This window comes from Pyricularia grisea, assembly GCF_004355905.1.
Source record: "Pyricularia grisea strain NI907 chromosome Unknown Pyricularia_grisea_NI907_Scaffold_1, whole genome shotgun sequence".
Taxonomy (NCBI): Eukaryota; Fungi; Ascomycota; class Sordariomycetes; order Magnaporthales; family Pyriculariaceae; genus Pyricularia; species Pyricularia grisea.
Genome location: NW_022156716.1, coordinates 8058410 through 8077517, shown reverse-complemented (window position 1 = coordinate 8077517; position 19108 = coordinate 8058410). Strand labels below are relative to the sequence as shown.

The window sequence follows — 19108 nt, the reverse complement described above, 5'->3', positions numbered from 1 at the left end:
ATTAGTGATTACTCGAAGATAAAGTACAACGATCCTCAGGCTTCAGTGGCCTGAATAGATCTCTAGAATACAATAGAAAATTGAGACATTACACTTCGACTCTGTAGTCTTGAAGTAAGTTAGGTACGGCCGTCTTTAGAATAAAACATTTTTATCACACTCCGAGATGTTTAATCCATTCATCAGATGCCCAAACGGATTATTTATAGGCTTAGTTGTAGAAGGGGGGGGGCTGAAGAAAAAAACATTTTAGTTACTCGAGCTACCTGCCGTGTTCTCTTGGTTCTGATATTTCTAATCCGTTTTTTCAGAACAGAAAGCCCGCACTCGGTATCCTTATTCTCTATTGATGGTACTTCTTTACTCACAAACCAACCCTGCGCCCCCCCAAATCCTGCATTTTCCAGCACCGTGAACAAAACGTAGCTTTTAACCCGATGATTAAAACTAATCAAGCATACCCGTAATTTCAATCTACTATCCTTACAGGATGATCAAGGCTTGGCGGGAAAATCATTACAAATCTCCCTTCGCCTATTGTGCCGCCGGCTTTATAGCCTCTGCAACCATTCGTTACACGAATAGTAAATTCAGGAAACGTCGCGGTTCCGCCGGTTACAGGTGTCGTGCGACTGTCCAATTCGACACCGTCGCCGCCCATGGCATAGAGTTCGACTTCGCATACAGGGGCCCGTTGACTGCGTCCGTGTCCTCCCAACCCGACATCATGGGAACAATGATCGAGGCATCCACCGCCTCCGTTTATTGCGTTCGCATTATAAGCAACGGCGGCATTTGGCATCAGTGAGAGAGTAGCAGCGGCTGCTGTAAGGAGATTGCTGAATTGCATTATCGTGGATTGTAAAGTTTTAGAGCCCTTAAATTCGACCGGGAAAAAAAAAAGAAATATTGAAAAAGGATTGTTTTCAAGGTCTGACGAAGATGTAACTGCGGTGAACTTGACAGAATATTGATTTCTTGCAGCAACTTGCAGACTCACGCTCCATTAAGTAATTGGAAAAAGACAGCGTGAGTCTGAGTCTGATGCATAATATCAACTACCTGGGAGCAGTATTTGCGACTTTTATGCGTAGCCCCATTAGTTCAATGCTATATATACCTCCTATTCATGACAGCCTGACAAGCTAAGTCACTGGGTAGAGTATGGCTTGCTGTTTACTAGTGGTCCATGACTAATGTTTACTCTTTCGGCAATTCCGCACGACATGTACACTTCCAATTTGTTTGGCTTTGCATTTCAAAGTCTAGCTTCTTTAAAGCAGGTAATTTCACGACCTTTCTCTTTTCTTTTTTTGGTAAAGCTTGCTGGCCACGGGCGAAAGGGAACATGAGTGTGGTTGAATCAATTCTTCCATTTATTCGTGTTGTTTATCTTGTCATTCATATTACTTTGGCTGCCTTATCTTATGTAGTTGCACCCATGCACTGCCTTTGTTGCAAGGTCCGGGTTAGAACCTGAAGGCAGTCAAAATGCTGAACGACCGCTCAGCGTCTATTTTAAGAACAAGGGAAAGCCCGTATGGCCGCCTTGCAGCTTCTCTAACTCTTTGCCGGCGCCCGCGTGGCAGCAGTGAACTTGGACAGTGCTACTAGAAACGACGTCGGTTGAGCCCATTTTTTTCCAACTTCTAGTTGCAGTACCAACAGCAAATGATAGGAAATATTCCGAAAGTCTCAAAAATAAAAGTAAAGCCTCGATCGCGGGCGGCAAGGCAAGGACTTTTCACAAAGTAGTGTTGCAAACTTGCAAGGTTGCTGTCAAAGTAATCCTGGGATTCAAAGACCTTTTTACCCAAGTCTCGAGTGATGAAAGGGTAAGATCAACTACTCAAGCTTGCAGAGCTTTCAACCTTGGACTATCTTAGCACTTTGCTTTAACAATGCAAAATTAGATGAATTCGGACTTTTAAGCAGTCCGGGGAAAATGAGTTCACCTCTTGGATTCAACCTTTCTCAGGGAGTACCTTGCATCTTTGGCAGTTATGCATCCGATTTCAAGCCTATATATTCAAGCTATTGAGCTTCAAAACTTGCGACTCCATGCTGGCACTCCGGCCAGTCCAAAGGGTTTGCGGCTGTGATCGCGCCGGTTGCAACTATTTCCTCGTAGAGGAACAGCGTTCCACACACGGATTACTCCTGATGCATAACTAGAGCTTTCCACGTTCTGATGTCTTTAAAGCTTTCGGAGGGTAATATTTCACAAGCAGCTGGCACGCAGTCGAGATGGGCATGGGGAAGTAGTTACTTTCGATTGTTGTGGGTACACTTTTAGTTATTTAAATTAGAGCGACCCTTTTATCTATGCAAGTTTGCCTGCTAGACATTCGCAAAGCTTGATGTTCAGGTTTGCTCAAATTCCAATCAGACTCCTGTCATGCGTGAGGCATAGAGTGCAGGTGCATGTTTTATTTGCTTTATGGCTATGCATCCTGCAGGATCTCAGGGTAGAAATTGTTGAGATGTATATCTGCACTGGGTGCTGACGGATGACCAAACCTGGCGGACAGCACTTTTACCGGCACCTATCTCAATTTGGTGTTACCCATCATCTTGTCTCTTCGTATGCATCACACATGACCAGTTCACTCTATGCAGAATAACTTTGCGTCGCCGAAAACACAATAATACACATCACGGTAATGACCATTAACCGCAGTTCTGAAGTCAAAAGAGACACCACAACCCCGGGCAGCAAAATGTCACACATAACATAGGCAGACATAACGAACTGGACGAGTTTTTGGAAATAGAAATATTTTTGAGATAAACACCACCAGTCCCACAAGGGAAGCCTAATTTATAAAAAACAATAAGGTAATAAACAATACAAGCTTAGATTTTTTACCGCCCCAAACCACCATAAACCTCCATACATCACGCGTTGGGAACTCCAGGTGCACCAACAGCCAGCAGCTTGTCAAACAGAGGGGTTCCAAGCCCGGTGACGGGGTCCCAGCCGGCCGTAGCGTTGAACTTTGCACCCTGGGGGAAGTCTTTACGCTGCTTCCGGCAGCCGATTCCAGCGCCGTTGACAATGTCCGTCATGGCCGCGGCGTTCTGGTACAGCATAGGGTTCAAAAAGCCCAAGGCCGGCATGTCCTTCGTCTTGCGGGCCGCGTTGACGAGGGCCACCATCCCAGCAAACACGGGTGAGCTAGCGCTGGTGCCAGACACGAGAGAAACTTGACCCTTGTCGATGACAACGAAGCGGGTGCCCTGGGCAGAAACATCCGGAATGCCACGGCCGTTAGCATCAAAGAACTTTTCATAGCCTGAAGCCTTGACCGACTCAAGGTACTTTGGGACCACTTCGTTCTGGTAATCGGGTCGAGCGTGGTAAATGCTGAAGCCGCCTGAAGAAAAGGAGACGGCACGCTCGGGCTCGAAACCGACCGTGGCGCCGACCGACGTGACGTAAGGGCAACCTGCTGGGAAGGTTGAGCCAAAGAAGGTGGTGTTATCCGAGGTCCGGACGCAGTCACTGCCCGGCCCGGAGTCGCCCGATGAAAACATGACCGAGACTCCACGGGCGCCGAGCTGCATAAACATGTTGCAAACCTTGATGGCATAGTCGCGCGGGACTGATTGCTCCTCCTCACCATACGAGATCGAAATGGTCTGGGGGATGGCTGAGTCAGGTTGGGCCAGGATGTAGGTCAGGAACTCTATGTAAGGCTCGTTGCTGTTGTTGTTGATGTCGGGCTGGTCCCCAGTTGGGATTAGCGGCCTATAATTTGGTGGTGAGTTAGTTGACTGCTCCACGGTAGCCCCCGAGAGTATAGCTTCAAAAGGTGGCCTACTAACCCTCTCCCTCCAGTGCTGTACTCCACGATGGGAATAGGGTGGCTCATCGCCATTATGTACTGCAGATCCAGGTTTGCCTCAGCTGTGGTGCAAGAGCAAGACAAATTATTAGCAACAAGACCATCTCCTCACTCCAATCAGTAATGGCCAATGTATTCAGGTGCATCATGCTTACTGCTGTCGAGATTACTCTGCTGGTCGTTGACTCCCCCGTTGACCAGTTGGACCGAAAAGTTCTGCAACGGAACGCCGGGGCCAAGAACCCGCTGTGAAAATGTCTGCTGATCATTGTTTCTAGCGTACTGTTCCAGGAACGACGCGAAGCCGACGAGGTTTGCGGTGTTTTTAGGCTTGTAGTTGATCTTATACAGTGTTCGTAGGCACTGGGGCGTCACACCGGACTCGTTACATGCCGCCTTGACAGACCCGGGCCCCGTTGGTGGAGGATCAGCGGCAACCTGAAAGCCGACCGTCAGTGCCTTCAGCTGCTCCTCGTCAAAGTGGTCCTGCTTGAAGATGTGCGACGCCTGCCCGACCGGTCCGCCGAACCGCGTCGTGGGCTGCACAAGGTCAATGTGCGGCGCCACGGCGTCGTCGACACCGTACGATAGGGTCCGGAGCTGCAGTGTCTCGCCGGGTCCAGCGTACCAGGCAAAGTCTGCACCGAGGAGCCTATCCGCGGTCCCGACCGTCGTGTGCAGCGTCACCCAGTCGTGATCGACGCTGTAGTTGTCGACGCCGTTGTCGGCTAGCCATGAGGCCACGCTGCGGACGCCTCGCGGGTTGGGGGCAGTATAGGTGCGCAGGTCGTCGCGTGTCAGATGCTGCCCGTACTTGACGTGCCGGGGGTCTGAGACCTGCAGCACCAATTGTTCCAGAGCGGCGGCATTCTGCTGGCGGAGGGCGATGCGGAGAGTTAGCTTCTCTGTCGATTCTGCCGCGTGTGAGTATGACCAGCCTTTGGGGGGACTAGGTAGACTGTCAAAGATGCGAGCGGTGGCGAGGGAGGCTAAGATGCCCAGAGGGAGGAGGACGCGGTCGAGCATGGCGGATTTACGGAGCGATTGGTAGTCTTTGGGTGATGCGAGTTTGACTGAAAACTCGATGAAATGAAGGTCTAAGTCTGAAAAGTCCGGGAACTTTCACCAGAGCAGGATAATATGCTGCAGGGACGACAAAAAGGACCAAAGGGCTGCAGAGTCACGCTCCTGAAGCCGATCAAGAATGGTGGCTCAGAATGGGCAAACTTGATCGATCTGAAAGAAAGGGGAAAAAATAGGAAAACATAAAGAGAAGGGTAATCCAACCGAGTTCATTCGTCCACATATGAGCTTATAAGCAAGACGAATACCCGAGCTACTTTATTCAGCTCAAACCTTGGAGTCTGCCTTCCACCAAGGCGGTGGGTGCACCTACCTGATGCAGATGGTAAAGGCTTAATTTTGCTTTAAAGTGGTAAATTAACGCACTCTTGTCTGTTTTTGGTGCAGGCATGACATTGGACGTGCCCACGACAGATGTTCTGTGCGTTGTTAAGCACAATTCAACATCAGATGCAAGTCTCAGAATTGCTGAGCTGGGACCTCGTCTGAATCTGTGTTGCTCTTTGTCGTGTTTGGCCCGATGATAGCTCGCTGTGGTGCCGTTGGGCGGGTGCCGGCCTAGACAACCACATTAAAGGGACGCGACGCTGAAGATGGGCGTAGAGGTCAGAACATTTTAAAAAGAAAAAAAGAAGAAGAGAAGGCGGGACTTTCCACGGTCGGGTTTGGCCAGATACATTTCTTGTTGGGCAGGTAGATTATGGATAGTTGAAAAAATGGATTAAATAGCATGATATCAAGGTAAGGTAGGTAGGTACCTATGCACTTGAACTCTCGAATTCTGCTCATCTTCCGACGACTTAACCTGATTAAGTTGCCTTGGCTTTACTAACGTAACTTCTTGATATTGCAATTGCGGTCCTGCAGTCCCTGTGTCATGCACGCTGCTTGGCGCAGATCATTTCGCCGACAGTAGTGATCGACGAACCTACATTTCTACATAGTTTCCAATTCCCTGCTTGCGATCCGCCGAAAATAACGAGGATAGCCCCAGGATCAGGTCAACTGATTCATTATAAGCTGTCATTTTGCGTCGACATTTGATCATGTCGTATCCTAGGTGCGGAGATCTGCTGGTCAATGAATGCGTAACTCACCAGTAAAACATCCAGGAGAAGGGAAAGAAATTGTTTGCTACTGATAGCCAGAGGTGACAAGAATGGAGGGCCTACTAGTCATGGTACCTTACCCAACATAGCTCTATCCTTGCTAGACCTTGTCATTAAGTTCTATGTAAGCAGACATTCCCTCGACCACAGAAATAGTTCGTCTCTGCATTTCTCAAGAAGCCCTGAGCCTGGTGGCTCAATCCGCCGGTCATGAATTGCAGCGCAAGATTATCACTACTGCTGTTTTTTTTTTTTTTTTTTTTTTTTTTTTTTTTTTTTTTCTTTTGACTCGCCAACACAACGATAGCGCTCGGTGACGGGACCCAACTCTCTTCATCAAAGCTTTTGTTTTTCGCTCTTTTGATTTTTTCTACGACATGACATCAAATGGCCGCTCAAACGACCAAGAAGATTTGAAGAATATCAAGATCCTTCCCAGTAATTACATCAACTTGGCTAGAATACCGATGGTGGTGATGAAGGCGTTGGCAGATCAAGCAATTTTAACCTAGGTAATCATCTGAGCAGAATCAGTCTGTTGCTGCTCTACACCGGAGCCTGTTTGATGACATGATTCCCAAATTCCTTTCAAGAATAGTATCTGTCAGCAGACTTCTTGATCACGGCTTCATTATGGCGATCATAAGTTCCAACCAAAAATTACTCAGGTATGTGAATTTCTCAGGAAAATTGGGTGATGGATACGTTTAAAGGCAAGCAAGTATGTGTGTGATTGACTTAAAGATTGAATCCCAGCAAATTATGTTGATTGGTGATACTGACCGAGCCTGCCCAATGGTAAGCTCTCATTGGGATCCCCGCAAACCTATGGAGCTTACATGTACGCCAGGGAATACATGGTTTTGCTTGATCTTGAATAAGTTTAGTTTAAAGATCATTCATTATCAAAGAATCCGGACAGACGTCACTGCTGACCAAATTATACTGTATACCCGGCAGAATATTCACGCGTCAAGCTAAATTTCAGGTAGACAGGTCGTCGATCATGAATAACTTCCGCTAACCTACTATGTAGTCGTTCTCCGACAACTTAAGCCCCTTAATTTATCGTATCGCAAGAACCGAAAGATCGGGCCGGCCAATATAGGCCATTTGTTGATCTTGAGCCACTCAATCCTGCCGGACCGCACCGAGACTTTCCAAGGACTCCGCTGTTTCTAGTCTGTCGGACGTGCGAAAATTTTGGTCCCAGCGCCGACCGTGGCGGCGGGTCGGATGACGTTGAAACGTAGGCTGGGAACGTCAAATTCGGTGGATGTGTGCTAAATTCAGGTTTTGCTAACATTTCGATGCCTTCCCGAGTACGTCGAGGATACGGACCACTTTGTTTTTCTGTTTGGCTTGGAAGTAGCGTCAGATTTGAGTGTTCCCCCACCGGAGTTTTGACTATGCTTGGAAGACTCGTGCTGTGCCGTAAAAAAATACTTGTCAATATCCCAAACTGTCAGTTACTCATTCGCGTCTCGCGATTAAGTCACTAGTTCTTGTATAATAAAATTTTCACGTGTTGTCGGGTTTTGCTACAATACCAAGGAGTTGCAATAACACTGCAGCGCCTTGACTGTCATCGATTTTCTTCTATTCGCTTTGTCAGAGACTAGTCGCTCTATCACGGGAGTGATTTGTCACAACCACCGGACCTCGCGTTTCGGCAAAAGGACTTTTCTGTCATCATCCCAAAGGGTGGAACCGGATGTTTGGTGGAGAAGTGCACTCGCTGCCAGGCCAATCAAGCAAAATGCCGTGGCCTTGTAGGGCAACAACCAAGCCAATCCCGCTTGGTCAGTTTATTTTGGCGGCTTGGCAAACCCGACAAACCCACAGGCGAATCCCAGGGTCCAAATCTTTAGTGTGCGATCCGGGGGGGTGGAAGAGCTGGCAGTGTATCGTATCATATTCTTTTCCTCGCGGGGCTTGCCGAATTGGTGGGGAGCCAAGATCAACGACAGTTGATCGCTTTTGACATAAAAAGGCACGTCTTGCACCTGCTTTCCCACCACTAGCGGAGAGTGTTCAAATCATCTCATCATACCACACACCAATTGCTACAAGAAGAATAATACCTAGGTACATAAGCTATATATCTAATTTTACCCCCACCTGCACTTCTGAACTCTACATACAAAAACACAATATCATCACCATGCCCACCTTTCACCTAGCCGCCACCGCACCCATCAACCCGCCCGGTGCCAAGCCCGTCCTCAGCCGGGACCAGATCTGGCGCGCCCTGCAGCTCAAGGTCCGGGAGCCGTCCCTCTTTGTGCCCGTCATCACGTCGTGCGGCGTCGTGTCGGAGAAGGGCGACGTCGTGACCCGACACGTTGAGTTCAAGACCGGGCTTGGTCTCCCCGCCGGAAAGATCAGCGAGGTTTGCACCAGCTACGCGCCGGCCAAGGTGCACTTCAAGATGGACACGGGCGACGAGGTCGAGAACATTGTCGGTCAGGGCCCTAGCGACGACGAGAATGACCTATGGCTCACTTATGCCTTTGACTGGGTCATCAAGGAGGGCGCCGATACTTCTCAACACGGAAAGGTGAGATTTGTTTTTTTTTTTTTTTTTCGTCTTCTCCCACATGCACTAAAAGGAGGGGGTAGAGGGGTTTGCAGCGAAAGTCGGTGTACGACAATGAGGCCTTGGATTGGCACGTGATTCTCGACTTTAGCGGCTGACCATTCACAATTCTTTTCCTTTTTCATGCAGATGGCCAAGAGCGCAGTCGCTGGAACTATTACCGTCATGCGCAAGATGGCTGCAGACGGGAAGCTGTGAATGAACTTTATGCTACGTGGGGCATGTGCCAAAATGCATATCGGAAACATCGCTCCGGGGAGCAAGGGCCTGCCTTGAGCCTCAAACTAATTCACCACTGGGCTGGTATCAGTCCAAAAGGCTACGCCTACCTATACTGCCATTCATGTTCTTATGGTTGGGTTGTCAAGGCGACTGAATAAACTACCAACTCTGCGTCACCTTTGGGAGGTTGGGGTTTCCGGTCAGTTAGCAGCTGCACATGTACTGCGCATTCACATGTACGGCATTATGAGGTTGGCGAGGTGGTTTGAAGGATTTCTGTATTGTTCCTAGTTATAAAATAAAAGGATCGCCCTCGTATTCTAGGTATGCTGAAGATTCTTGTCGATATCTACCAACCTACTTGCCAGACCAATTTAACGAACTTGTTCAAAATTGTCAACATTAATTACCTTTTTTCTCTACCTCCTTCCTGATACAAGCTCTTAACTGCTAAACCCTTGCCTTTTATCATATACCCGCCTTACATTGCACCTCTTTTCATCCGAAAAAGCGGAAACCATGGCCCAGTCATCAAAGGCACTGGTTCTTTACCAGGGAGACCCCAGAGATAATCTTGCCAAGTACATATCCGACGTCCAAGAGGGCCACGATGTGTATGCAGCACAGCTCTCCTCGGCGGGTCAGCTGCCAGCATTGATGGCTCTACCGGTCGAGCTCTTTATGCAGATTTACGACCTTTTGACGGTAGAGAGCCAGGCAATGCTTGCAGTTACGTGCAAGAGCCTGTACCGCAGCATGTTCCCTCACGTTGCCATCAAGCAGGTCAAACATCGAGGTGGGATGCTGCGGTGCATCGAGCGGCAGACGCCGCAACAATACTACTGCCCGGTCTGTGTCAAGCTACATAGTGTAAGTCAAAAAGGAGACGCCAAGAACCCAACATTCCTTGTCATTGTGTTTTTTTTTTTTTTTTTTCAACTAATGACTAAAAAAACCATTATTTCACCAGTGGCACCTAGAGGACGACGGCAAACCAACCTTTCCCATCCGCGACGACATGACCTCGAGCTGCGGTGTCACAAAGTGGCTCTTCCCCAGCGACCCGGGCCCGTACGCTGAGACCACGCACGAGACGACCGACTACGAGGTCGACTACCGCACCGCCCGCCTGGCCGTTCGCGCCGTCACCCTTGGCCCGTCCTTCGGCCCTCCTCTCGCCACTCTCGAGAAGCGCGCGTCTTGGCAGCCGTGCCAAGTCATGGCCAACGAGCACGGCCACCTCCTGGATGGGGTGGCCGTCGAATACCACTACGAGCCGCGCGTCATCGACGGCATCCTGCACGTGCGCGCCACGTACGTCGTGAGCGACAAATCGGGCAGCCCGGACCTGTGGAACCTATGGATGGAGAAGCCAGACCTGGGTCCCTGGATCTGCCCAGGGAGGAGGGTGTTTGGGGAGTTTGAGGGCCAGGCCGGGAGGTGTCGCTGCTTCGAGGACGCGCTCGGGGAAGATACCGACCTGGAGTCTTGTTCCGAATTTGGGTGGTCGGCCGAGGAGGAGGTGAGGTGCAGCTGCGCCAAGACGCTGGCCGAGGTGTGCGCTCTCGAAATCAAGACGATGGCCAGGTGCGAGTGCGTCACATGGGCGTCGCAGTACTGCGGGTCCGAGTGGGAGATCACCAAGAAAGCCTCCCCTGCCGGGGCTGGTGGCTGGGAGTTGAGCTGGCAGGTGTGGAGGCGGTTCGACGTGCTGGCCGAGTGCGGTCTGCACGAGTGGTTTCGCGATCCGTACTTTGACGAGCTGGACGACGGGCGCTGGATGTGTCCCTACTACGGACTCAAGACGGGCGCCAGGAGGGCTTGGCTTCTGGCGGAGGCGGCTGAGCGGGGTGACGACGAGGAGGCTGTCAAAGGGCAGCTTGATGAGGACGAGGAGAGGATGAACGAGGATGATTTGTCCGAGTATGACGAGGCAAAGTGGCTCCAGGTCATGTGGGAGGAGACGGGGGAATGGTTTGAGGGAGCGCCCAGGTCTGTTTGGGGTCGAGAACCAGAGTGGGACTATTGGAATTGAAGCCAAGGTGCACTCGAAGTTCCTGTTTAGACGCTGTTTGAGCTGCTTAATATATATCGGTGCCGATACCTTCATACTTGGCACACCAGGTGACACTAAAACTCGATTGGAATGTCTGACGAACATCCTCCTGGGCCAATTTTCACCTCATCCGTACCTCGCTGTGATTTTGATTTATCTCCAGTATTTTTCAATTGAGAGTCTATTCCAAACGATGCGCTATAGAGCCCTTCTCTTGGCCATGGGGCTTGTTATTGATTTCGCTGTCATGGGCTATCGCGAGGAATTTGAATTTACATTTTCTATAGGGTGTGGTTATTTCGCAAAATCTCACTAAATTACATCCCGCTGGATAGCTTTACTGTGCGGTTTCTTTTGCAGTACAAAATGCCTACCTAACAACTGCGAAGCTTCATGTTTTATCTGTACAAGGGTAATTTAAGGCACATGCCCAACGCGCGTGCAACGCGGTTTGTTTGTTTTGTAAATAAAGCTATGTTTTGAACCTAATTATTTTATAAAAGGGCGGTTGGAAATAGTTGTTGGTCTTTTTTCTTTTTCGTCATCATTTATGCGTTATTTGTGGATAAAGAAAAAGGCGAAAAATCGTTGCAAATAAGCATTTTGCAAAATAATTATACAGGGATCGAGTCTGTGTTTATCGGGTGAATCCCTGATCCTTAAGCCTGTGTAAATAAATATATGGCTTCGCAGTTGGAAGTTATTTTGTGTTGAAAAATGAAGCGCACTATCGAGGCATTCACTCGGTTGTGATTTAGTGAAATTTTGTTGTGAAATAACCACACCCTTTCTATATCAAGTATAACTCTGCGGAAAATTTACCAGAGAGCAAGCCCTGCCAGGTGGGTGCAAAGGGGCCTCGAAATACCGCACGAGTCAGGCGGGGCGTTTGTCTACGTGGTGCGTAGACAATGACGACAGCTAATAGGTCATGACGCCTATACGAGATTTTCAATCTTTTTAGCAAACAAATTTCGAGGCAAGTGGTTATACTTGGGGGCTGTGCGTTGTGGGCCCCCTCAAAGAGGGGGTTGCAAAATCGCGGGTCACGACAAAATCGCGGGTTAGTAAATTTGTTAGGGAATCGCCTACAAAAGTTATTCGTTAAAGAACAATTAACACACATTAATACAACAACAATCAAAAAGGTCCAAAGTAAGGTTATATTAAAGCCGTAATTTGCGTTATAAATATTTATTCCAAAAGATTTGGGTCAATTGCCGTAAATAGGCCGTTTAAACGGTTATAAAGCGAGCCGGATATTTCCAAATCGTTCGTTTTATACCCCGGTATTGGCGGCGAGAAACGTTTTTTAAACGGTTTTATATTTTTAAATTAACGAAACGGAGGTAAGGTTAATGGTATATATTACGGGAATGGTTAAAAGGGCGTTGCGGGTGGAAAGGGTAAGGCTAATTTTGAAAATCGTAATATGCATATGCTAATAAAATAGTTGGAATCGGTTTCCACGGTAATATTAATTTGCGTGCCCGTTTTACTATTTAAAATTGGCCTTTTATCGAGGAATTATGGTTGTAAAGCTTGAAATTCGGTTTTTTTCTTTTTTCCAGATCGTTTTTTAATTTCCGGAACGTTTTCCGGTTTAAAGCCTAAATCTTTTAAATATTTTTTTTTTTTGTATTTTAACCCCGTTGGGCATACCGTTAGATTTTCGCCAACGTTAAATAGTTTGCTTTTTATTTTTGTACTATAAATTTTTAACGAATTTCTTTTGTTGGTAGATATTTATTTCCTCGATTAGGTTTTATTTGGTTTTGTAAACGGTCCGTATATCCTTTAACGTATTGGCGGTTTGGAACTATTTATCGTTTAATTTTAATATTATTTTAACCTTATATCGTGAAATACGTTGCAGGCGTTTTTTTTTATTATTTTGTTTTTAAATAACACGTTGCCGGAAAAGGATCGCCTTGTTGGTAACGGCGTGTAGATTAGAAAGAGCGTTAATTGTATTTAAATTAAAAAGGTGCGATTTGGCCGTAATACGGTTTGCGGTATATTTGGTTCGGGTAAATCGTTTAATAGTAGGTAAGGCTTTTAAATAACGTGGAATATTCGTTACGTTAGATAAATTACGTAATTTGGCCAATATTTTTCTACCGTTAATTGGAAATAATCCGGTATTTTGGAAACCGTTAATAACGTGGCCAGTCGTAAAGGCTATTTTCCAATACCGTTACGTAAATAAAAATATATTAATTTACCGTTAAATTAATAAATAAATCGAAAATAATTTATTCGAATCGCTGTAACGAAATTAAATCGGGTAAATAATGGAATATCGTTTTAAATATATTTATATAATACCGCTTGCAATTTTTTTTTTAAGTAAATAAATATTAAAACGTTTATAGGCTATATAAAATGCGTTAAATAAAGCGGTAAAATAATTATTTCGATATTAAATTTAAGGTAATAATCAAATATTTCTATACCAAAATAACCGGTAAAGTTGTCGAAAAAAAGCCATTTCCAAATCCGGGTTTTGGCCCGCCGAAAATTTGGTTCGATTTAAGCCGCAGTGCGGTTTATAAAGTCGAAACTGGCGTTAAAATTATACCCAAACCACTTTTTTAACGTAAAAAATCCAATCGATTGCACGGTAGCGATTTTTAACTATAAATACCGGTTAAAATGCTATATTTAGGTAAATATAATTTTTGCGTTGGAAAAACCAGATTTTAACCGCGTAAATACGATATCTGCAGGTAAATCCAAATTAAACTAATCGCTAGTAGGCCATTTTGTAAAAATATAAAAAAACGGTAACGATTACCTAATTACGTTACCCGTACCTATTAACGTATAATTTTTACGGTTGGCCGGATCGATATTACGTAGTTTTTCATACCTTTTTTTCGTTACGATTAATACCGGTATCCGGCTATTTCGTATACCGATTTTAGTACCGTATTTATTACCGTTTTAAGCCGTTAAAAGCGTAATCCCAAGTTTAATCGTACGGGCAACGGTACGGCGATACCAGCCCTTTACGAGATCGATTTGTTGTTTAAAATTTAGGCGATGGATTTTAACGGGTTATTGTTTGGTAAATTGTAATTTTGGGTACTTTTTAAACCAGCGGCCGTACCAAAAAGGCTGGATTGGATTATAAGGCGGTATACGTAACTAACGTATTAAATTGGCCGTAAAAATAACGTATTAATTAGTAAAGTAAACGCCCAGTTTATTAAACTGTACAAAATAGGTAACGAAAGCTTGGTTTTTAACCGCGGTTAACGTTAAAAGCCGCCCAACGCGTTTTGTTAATAGTTCCGGTTTATTTTGCGTCTAAAAGGTTTAAATATACCGTTAAATATTCGAAAACGCGTAACGGTGCCTGTTATAATACGCCCGTAACGTTTCCGGGTTAAATTTAGCCCCCCGTGTAAAATGCGATTTAACGCGGTAAATTTTAAAATATTTAACGTATTGGCGGGCAGCCGAAATAGTTGGAAATTTACGCAATTTTATAATATTAATAAAAATGCGGTAAATGCAATTGTGGTATTATTGAATCGGATTGCACTTGCATGCAGTTATTTTGTTAACGATTTTCTAGCTAAAAAACTAGTGAGTGGTAACCCGCGATTTTGTCGTGACCCGCGATTTTGCAACCCCCTCTTTGAGGGGGCCCACAACGCACAGCCCCCAAGTAGTTCGCTGATCAACCCCACAGCCGAAGTGCACCTACCTACATGGTATTCAGATTGTCCGGAAAATGGCGTCCTCATTTTGCCGGCGCTGATCACAAGCTTCGGGCCACGATTTGCACTAGGTGCTAAGCAGTTTTCCACTCTATTTAAATACATGTGTGTATACGAAGCTTGGCAAGCTGCAATTCCTTTTTTTTTTTTTTTTTTTTTTTTTTTTTTTTTTTTGGGTCAGCACTCTGGTGCTTGCACGTTCCTTGCTCGTGCTGGGTCACGCGGGTTCTCACGTATTAAAGGGCAGAGTGCGGCCACTTTTGAGATAGCGCAGCAGGCATTTATGCACGACTCGCAAATTTATCTTGGTGTGGTTGATATTCTGCAGCGTTTGATCAAAATTTCAATGTCTTGGGATTTAAAGCGATAATACAGCTGTAGTCTAAAAAAACAAGTGTTGAAATCGTTCGTGGCACTTCATAGGTTTATGGGATAAATAATGTCGACTTATCACTATACCTTTGAAGTGGTCTATTCTCTAACCACTAATTTGATGCTGAGGTGGCGCAGAATGCAATTTTATACGAACGGCTCTCTCAACCTAGTGCACTGTAGATCGGCCCCAGAATAGCCATCCATTATGCGTACGATTCAAGGTCACACCTTGATTCGGTGCCGATCTGTTATTTGTATTATGCAAGCGTACCCTGTTAAGTGCGACCATTGGTGCTATTGCGACAAAAAAATATTTTATTAGTAGTAGGCCTTTCAATGTGAAACTGATAGCAAGATACGAATGATATATATAAACCCCGCATGTCCACATTCATTATTTATAGCAGCTACAATAAGGGTTTAGTGCAGGCCGGTGATCATGTTAATAAATTAAATGAAGTTATTCAAATACAAAAACCGCCATAGCCAGTTTCCATCACATGAATTTTACCACCAAATCAAAGCACTTTGTTTCCATTCTTTGCCAACAAAAAGAAAATCCAGTTTTTGTTACAATGAAGCCTTGTTTCCAGACTTTAATTATGCTTTTGCTCGCAGCAGAAATCAGTGCCGTGTCCGCGCTCACGCCCACGCCTACGTCAACGCCCACGCCCACGTCCACTCCCACGTCCAAGTACGCGTCCTATGTAAGTGTTACGCTCTTTTCCTTCCGGCTTCTTACGCTTTTGAAATGGGAGAAACTTATCTTTTTATTGTCTATAGTGCGGCCCTAAAGAGGATTGCTGCTGGAAAGACGGCAAAGCTTGCCAGAAGAAGCTGGGCAAAAGAAAATGCGGAAGGACTCAGACCGAAAATTACTGCAGAGATCACGGTGTTACGCTGGAACAGTGCGACGCTGATTGCTGCTCTGTTAGCAAAAAGCAGGGCATCGGCTGCCCAAAGAAGCCTTGGTTTCGTTGAGGCTAGTTGATTTGCTTTCAAAACGGTTTCGTATTGTGGCGGTGCGATGCTGGCATTTTCTCTGTTAATAAAGTGCCTGGAATCGCAGGTTAATGGTTAATGTGGATTTGTTGTATTTTTTGGTGTTTTTACTTAATGAGGTCCTCCGATTCGTGGAGAGTATCAAAGTTAGCTTTAATCCGCTTTACCCCTTACTTTCTATAAATGCAGAGAAGCCGGATTCATCACTTGCTTCGTTTTTCCCTTTCATCTTTTCCCATCAAAGATGAGCTGAATACTCTGCACGTACGTAAATGGCCCACACAAAAAAAGCAAAAACGTCCACATTATACGGGAGAATCATTAGCAGTTAAAAATGTGAGGGGCCCATTGCCTCCATGTGTTGGAGTTTAAAAGAGGAACCGTCTTTTTGCCCCCATATATTTAGACCTAGCCGGCCGGCCAGGAGCTAGGTTCTTGGCCGGATGACAACGTGACTCTGGTATGTACATGTTGGTTATCTCAATTGATTGGCGCGGACAGGAACTGTTTGTGGTGGAAGTGGCTGCGTGATAAGCGGTTTCTTTTGTTCTTCAACTATCGGGAGCCCGCCAACACTGTAAAATCCAGCTGGGCACAAGCACTGTAAATTGTACACTGGCTTCGATGCAGAAATTCCAAGAACGCATGCTCGCAGCCCGTTACGTGACCACCTTCAAAGGCTGCCCTGATACCCGCGATCCTGACCAGTCAGCAATTTTAATGTAGAATCTATGGATAATGTAGATAGCTGGGCTCGTCCCCGTAGGCCTTTCGTTAAGAAACTGCGGCAAGCTTTTTCAAGTGAGCTTGTGAAGGTTTAATAATCAGCCATGCTTTTTCAGATCAATGACTTGTTTCGAAGCCTATTATGCGGTTAAAGTCGCCCTTCCAAAAGTCGAACTGTGTCTGTTAAACCTCTTTGATGCCGCACTTTATGTTGTTCCTCATCTCCTTGACGACCATGTCAATCTTTTGCTGCCGGTATCATTCGATATGTTGAGTGCCCTGTGCTTGGAGAATCATAGTCTGGTCACCGTGGTGTACTTTCTTCTGGCTTTTGAATCCCCGCCTCCAAGTCAGACATAGCATACAGTGTAGTCGGATCCTTGGTGACACTGCTGTGCTTCTGTGCGACTTCATCAGCAAGCTCGAGATTTTATAGGGGCCGACTTCTTACCATCACATTCGTGTCGATTTGCGTACCTGGCTAACCTATTTCAGACCCCTCTCTTGAGCTTGCAATGAAATGAACTGTTCGGGAAACGCTAATGCTAGCTTTTCTACGACGGAGGTGAATATCGACGCTTACGGTTTACATCGAGACGGACTCGACAACAGCTGAATGGAGGACCAAACACTAGGCACCGGTCCATTTGACCATTGTGCGCACTTCCCCCGGAAAACTCATGACTGAGGTTTAAAGTAACCAGGAAGCATTTCATCTCAAATATGCTCAAGGAAACGCTACTGGGTTGAACTATATGTCGACAAGGCTCTGATGTTAACATGATTAGCACTGGCACCACTATAGTCCTACATGCGGCGGAGAAGAAAAGCTCTTCGGGTTTTCTGAACCCCGTTTCCATAATTCTCCATGGCCTTTTCGCAGCAGTCCTCCTATCTAGGCTTGTTTCGGCGGTTTGGCGGACTTGCTCAGGTTGTTCAAAGACTACGGCGCCAAGTTCAACATTTGCGAGCCATCAATGAGATCTCGTCCAGCTGGTCTGTTATTTAATACTTGATATATCCCCAAGCTTTTTGCCCAACAGTGCACGGAGTACCCATGTGGAATGCGGGCGTGTCTACGTTGCTGTCCTTGTAGCTTTCGCGCGATTAATACCAGCACAGTAATGATAAAAACGGCGGTTCTCTTCCAGACTATTGAGCATACCTCCAAACTGCTACTGCACCAGGAAGAAACATGATAGGTAAATTAAAGCCGATATCTATACCAATCGAGTGCCTAAAAACAGCGTAGAATGAGACGGTGTGCGGCCTTGATCTTCTATGTCAGCGCTCGGATAAAGCTGTTAAAGGATGTAAAATGCAAGAAAATTACCAATAAAAACATCAACAGGCTCGCACCTTTTAGACAAAGCTTCTCCCTAGTCGCTTGATAATCTCCTTTTTGCATTTATGGGTGTCATAATGAGAAAGAGCCAGCATTTGACAAGTTAACAACACTAAAACGAGCGGTATACTCCCCGCCCTCATATCCACCCCCAGGTATTCAACCATCGCTCTATATTTAGGCCTTTTCAAGCTTCTAATTTCCTCTGCCTCAAGATTTTGATAACGACCGTAGTCCCATTTTACAATGTCTTTAGTGACAGTGACTTCACATTGCCCCTTGACGCCGCCCATCGGCGATAGGAGCAGCTCCAGGGTCTGAACTGTCCTCTTTCCCGGGCTAACATAACCTTCCCCTGGACGAAGCGGGTCAAAAGCCTTATCGACTCCCACGAAGGTCACTACCGCTGAAGAAACCTGCTTGGTACCATTTTTTTGTGAGCTCAATGTCTGTAGTGCTTGTGCAGCGCCCTGGATTTTCGATCCGGCCGTATATATTTCATTCCTTATGCAACAGCTCCGACTCATGGCTAGCACATCGATACCAGTACCCTTGTGGTTAAAAACGGTAGGTATCCATACAAGCGGGCCAAAAAATAAGGTTATAGGGGTTGTGGGGCAACGTCAAAAGACATGGTTACGTCGTTCGGATTCTTTTGACGCTGAGTACGACATTGCATGGACGCGAACCTTGTCGTTTTTTTTTTTTTTTTTTTCTTCCGAGTGGAGAGCAAATCTCTAACCCACACGGACTTCGGGCCCATCCCACAGTCCCGTAAAGCTTGGAGGCTAAGGTTACGGACTTGTTAGAGTGGCTGTCTCCCCATTGTTTGCCAAAGTTCTAATGCAATTTCCTTGAGGGGCTTGAACAGCCATTGGCGGGACTAATGTCTTGTCAAGCCACCTGCCCTTATCCGTGATACATCGTCAGGAGCCCTCACAGACTGGGAAGTAAGATTCTGGAATCCATCCCAAAAGTGGTTGGAATGAGCGGCTCAGTCCAATCGGCTGGCCCC

At 46.2% G+C, this 19108-nt stretch overlaps 5 protein-coding genes across 5 annotated transcripts; 3 read left to right on the top strand and 2 right to left on the bottom strand.

The window, feature by feature from the left end:
- Window positions 1-2898: 2898 nt before the first annotated feature.
- On the bottom strand, window positions 2899-4874 carry PgNI_02466 (uncharacterized protein; the record flags this gene model as incomplete). The annotated part of the gene is made up of 3 exons (XM_031122532.1): window positions 2899-3751; window positions 3829-3910; window positions 4004-4874. The coding sequence occupies 3 exons, from the start codon at window positions 4872-4874 to the stop codon at window positions 2899-2901; spliced, it is 1806 nt and encodes a 601-aa protein (XP_030988230.1).
- A 3216-nt stretch (window positions 4875-8090) lies between these two features.
- On the top strand, window positions 8091-9244 carry PgNI_02465 (uncharacterized protein). Its single transcript, XM_031122531.1, has 2 exons — window positions 8091-8600; window positions 8769-9244. The coding sequence occupies exons 1-2, from the start codon at window positions 8205-8207 to the stop codon at window positions 8835-8837; spliced, it is 465 nt and encodes a 154-aa protein (XP_030988231.1). The 5' UTR covers window positions 8091-8204; the 3' UTR covers window positions 8838-9244.
- A 136-nt stretch (window positions 9245-9380) lies between these two features.
- PgNI_02464 (uncharacterized protein) lies at window positions 9381-10896 on the top strand (the record flags this gene model as incomplete). Its single annotated transcript, XM_031122530.1, has 2 exons — window positions 9381-9731; window positions 9832-10896. 2 exons carry the CDS (start codon window positions 9381-9383, stop codon window positions 10894-10896), a joined length of 1416 nt encoding a protein of 471 aa, XP_030988232.1.
- A 4726-nt stretch (window positions 10897-15622) lies between these two features.
- PgNI_02463 (uncharacterized protein) lies at window positions 15623-16001 on the top strand (the record flags this gene model as incomplete). Its single annotated transcript, XM_031122529.1, has 2 exons — window positions 15623-15727; window positions 15804-16001. 2 exons carry the CDS (start codon window positions 15623-15625, stop codon window positions 15999-16001), a joined length of 303 nt encoding a protein of 100 aa, XP_030988233.1.
- Window positions 16002-18110: 2109 nt separating this feature from the next.
- On the bottom strand, window positions 18111-18620 carry PgNI_02462 (uncharacterized protein; the record flags this gene model as incomplete). The annotated part of the gene is made up of 1 exon (XM_031122528.1): window positions 18111-18620. The coding sequence occupies one exon, from the start codon at window positions 18618-18620 to the stop codon at window positions 18111-18113; it is 510 nt and encodes a 169-aa protein (XP_030988234.1).
- Window positions 18621-19108: the final 488 nt, after the last annotated feature.

What these genes read in the sequence shown, in the direction of transcription:
- PgNI_02465 (XM_031122531.1), top strand. Translation starts at nt 8,205, where the DNA reads ATGCCCACCTTTCACCTAGCCGCCACCGCACCCATCAACCCGCCCGGT. An exon ending in ATACTTCTCAACACGGAAAG is followed by an intron (nt 8,601 to 8,768) that starts GTGAGATTTGTT and finishes TTTTTCATGCAG; the next exon opens with ATGGCCAAGAGCGCAGTCGC.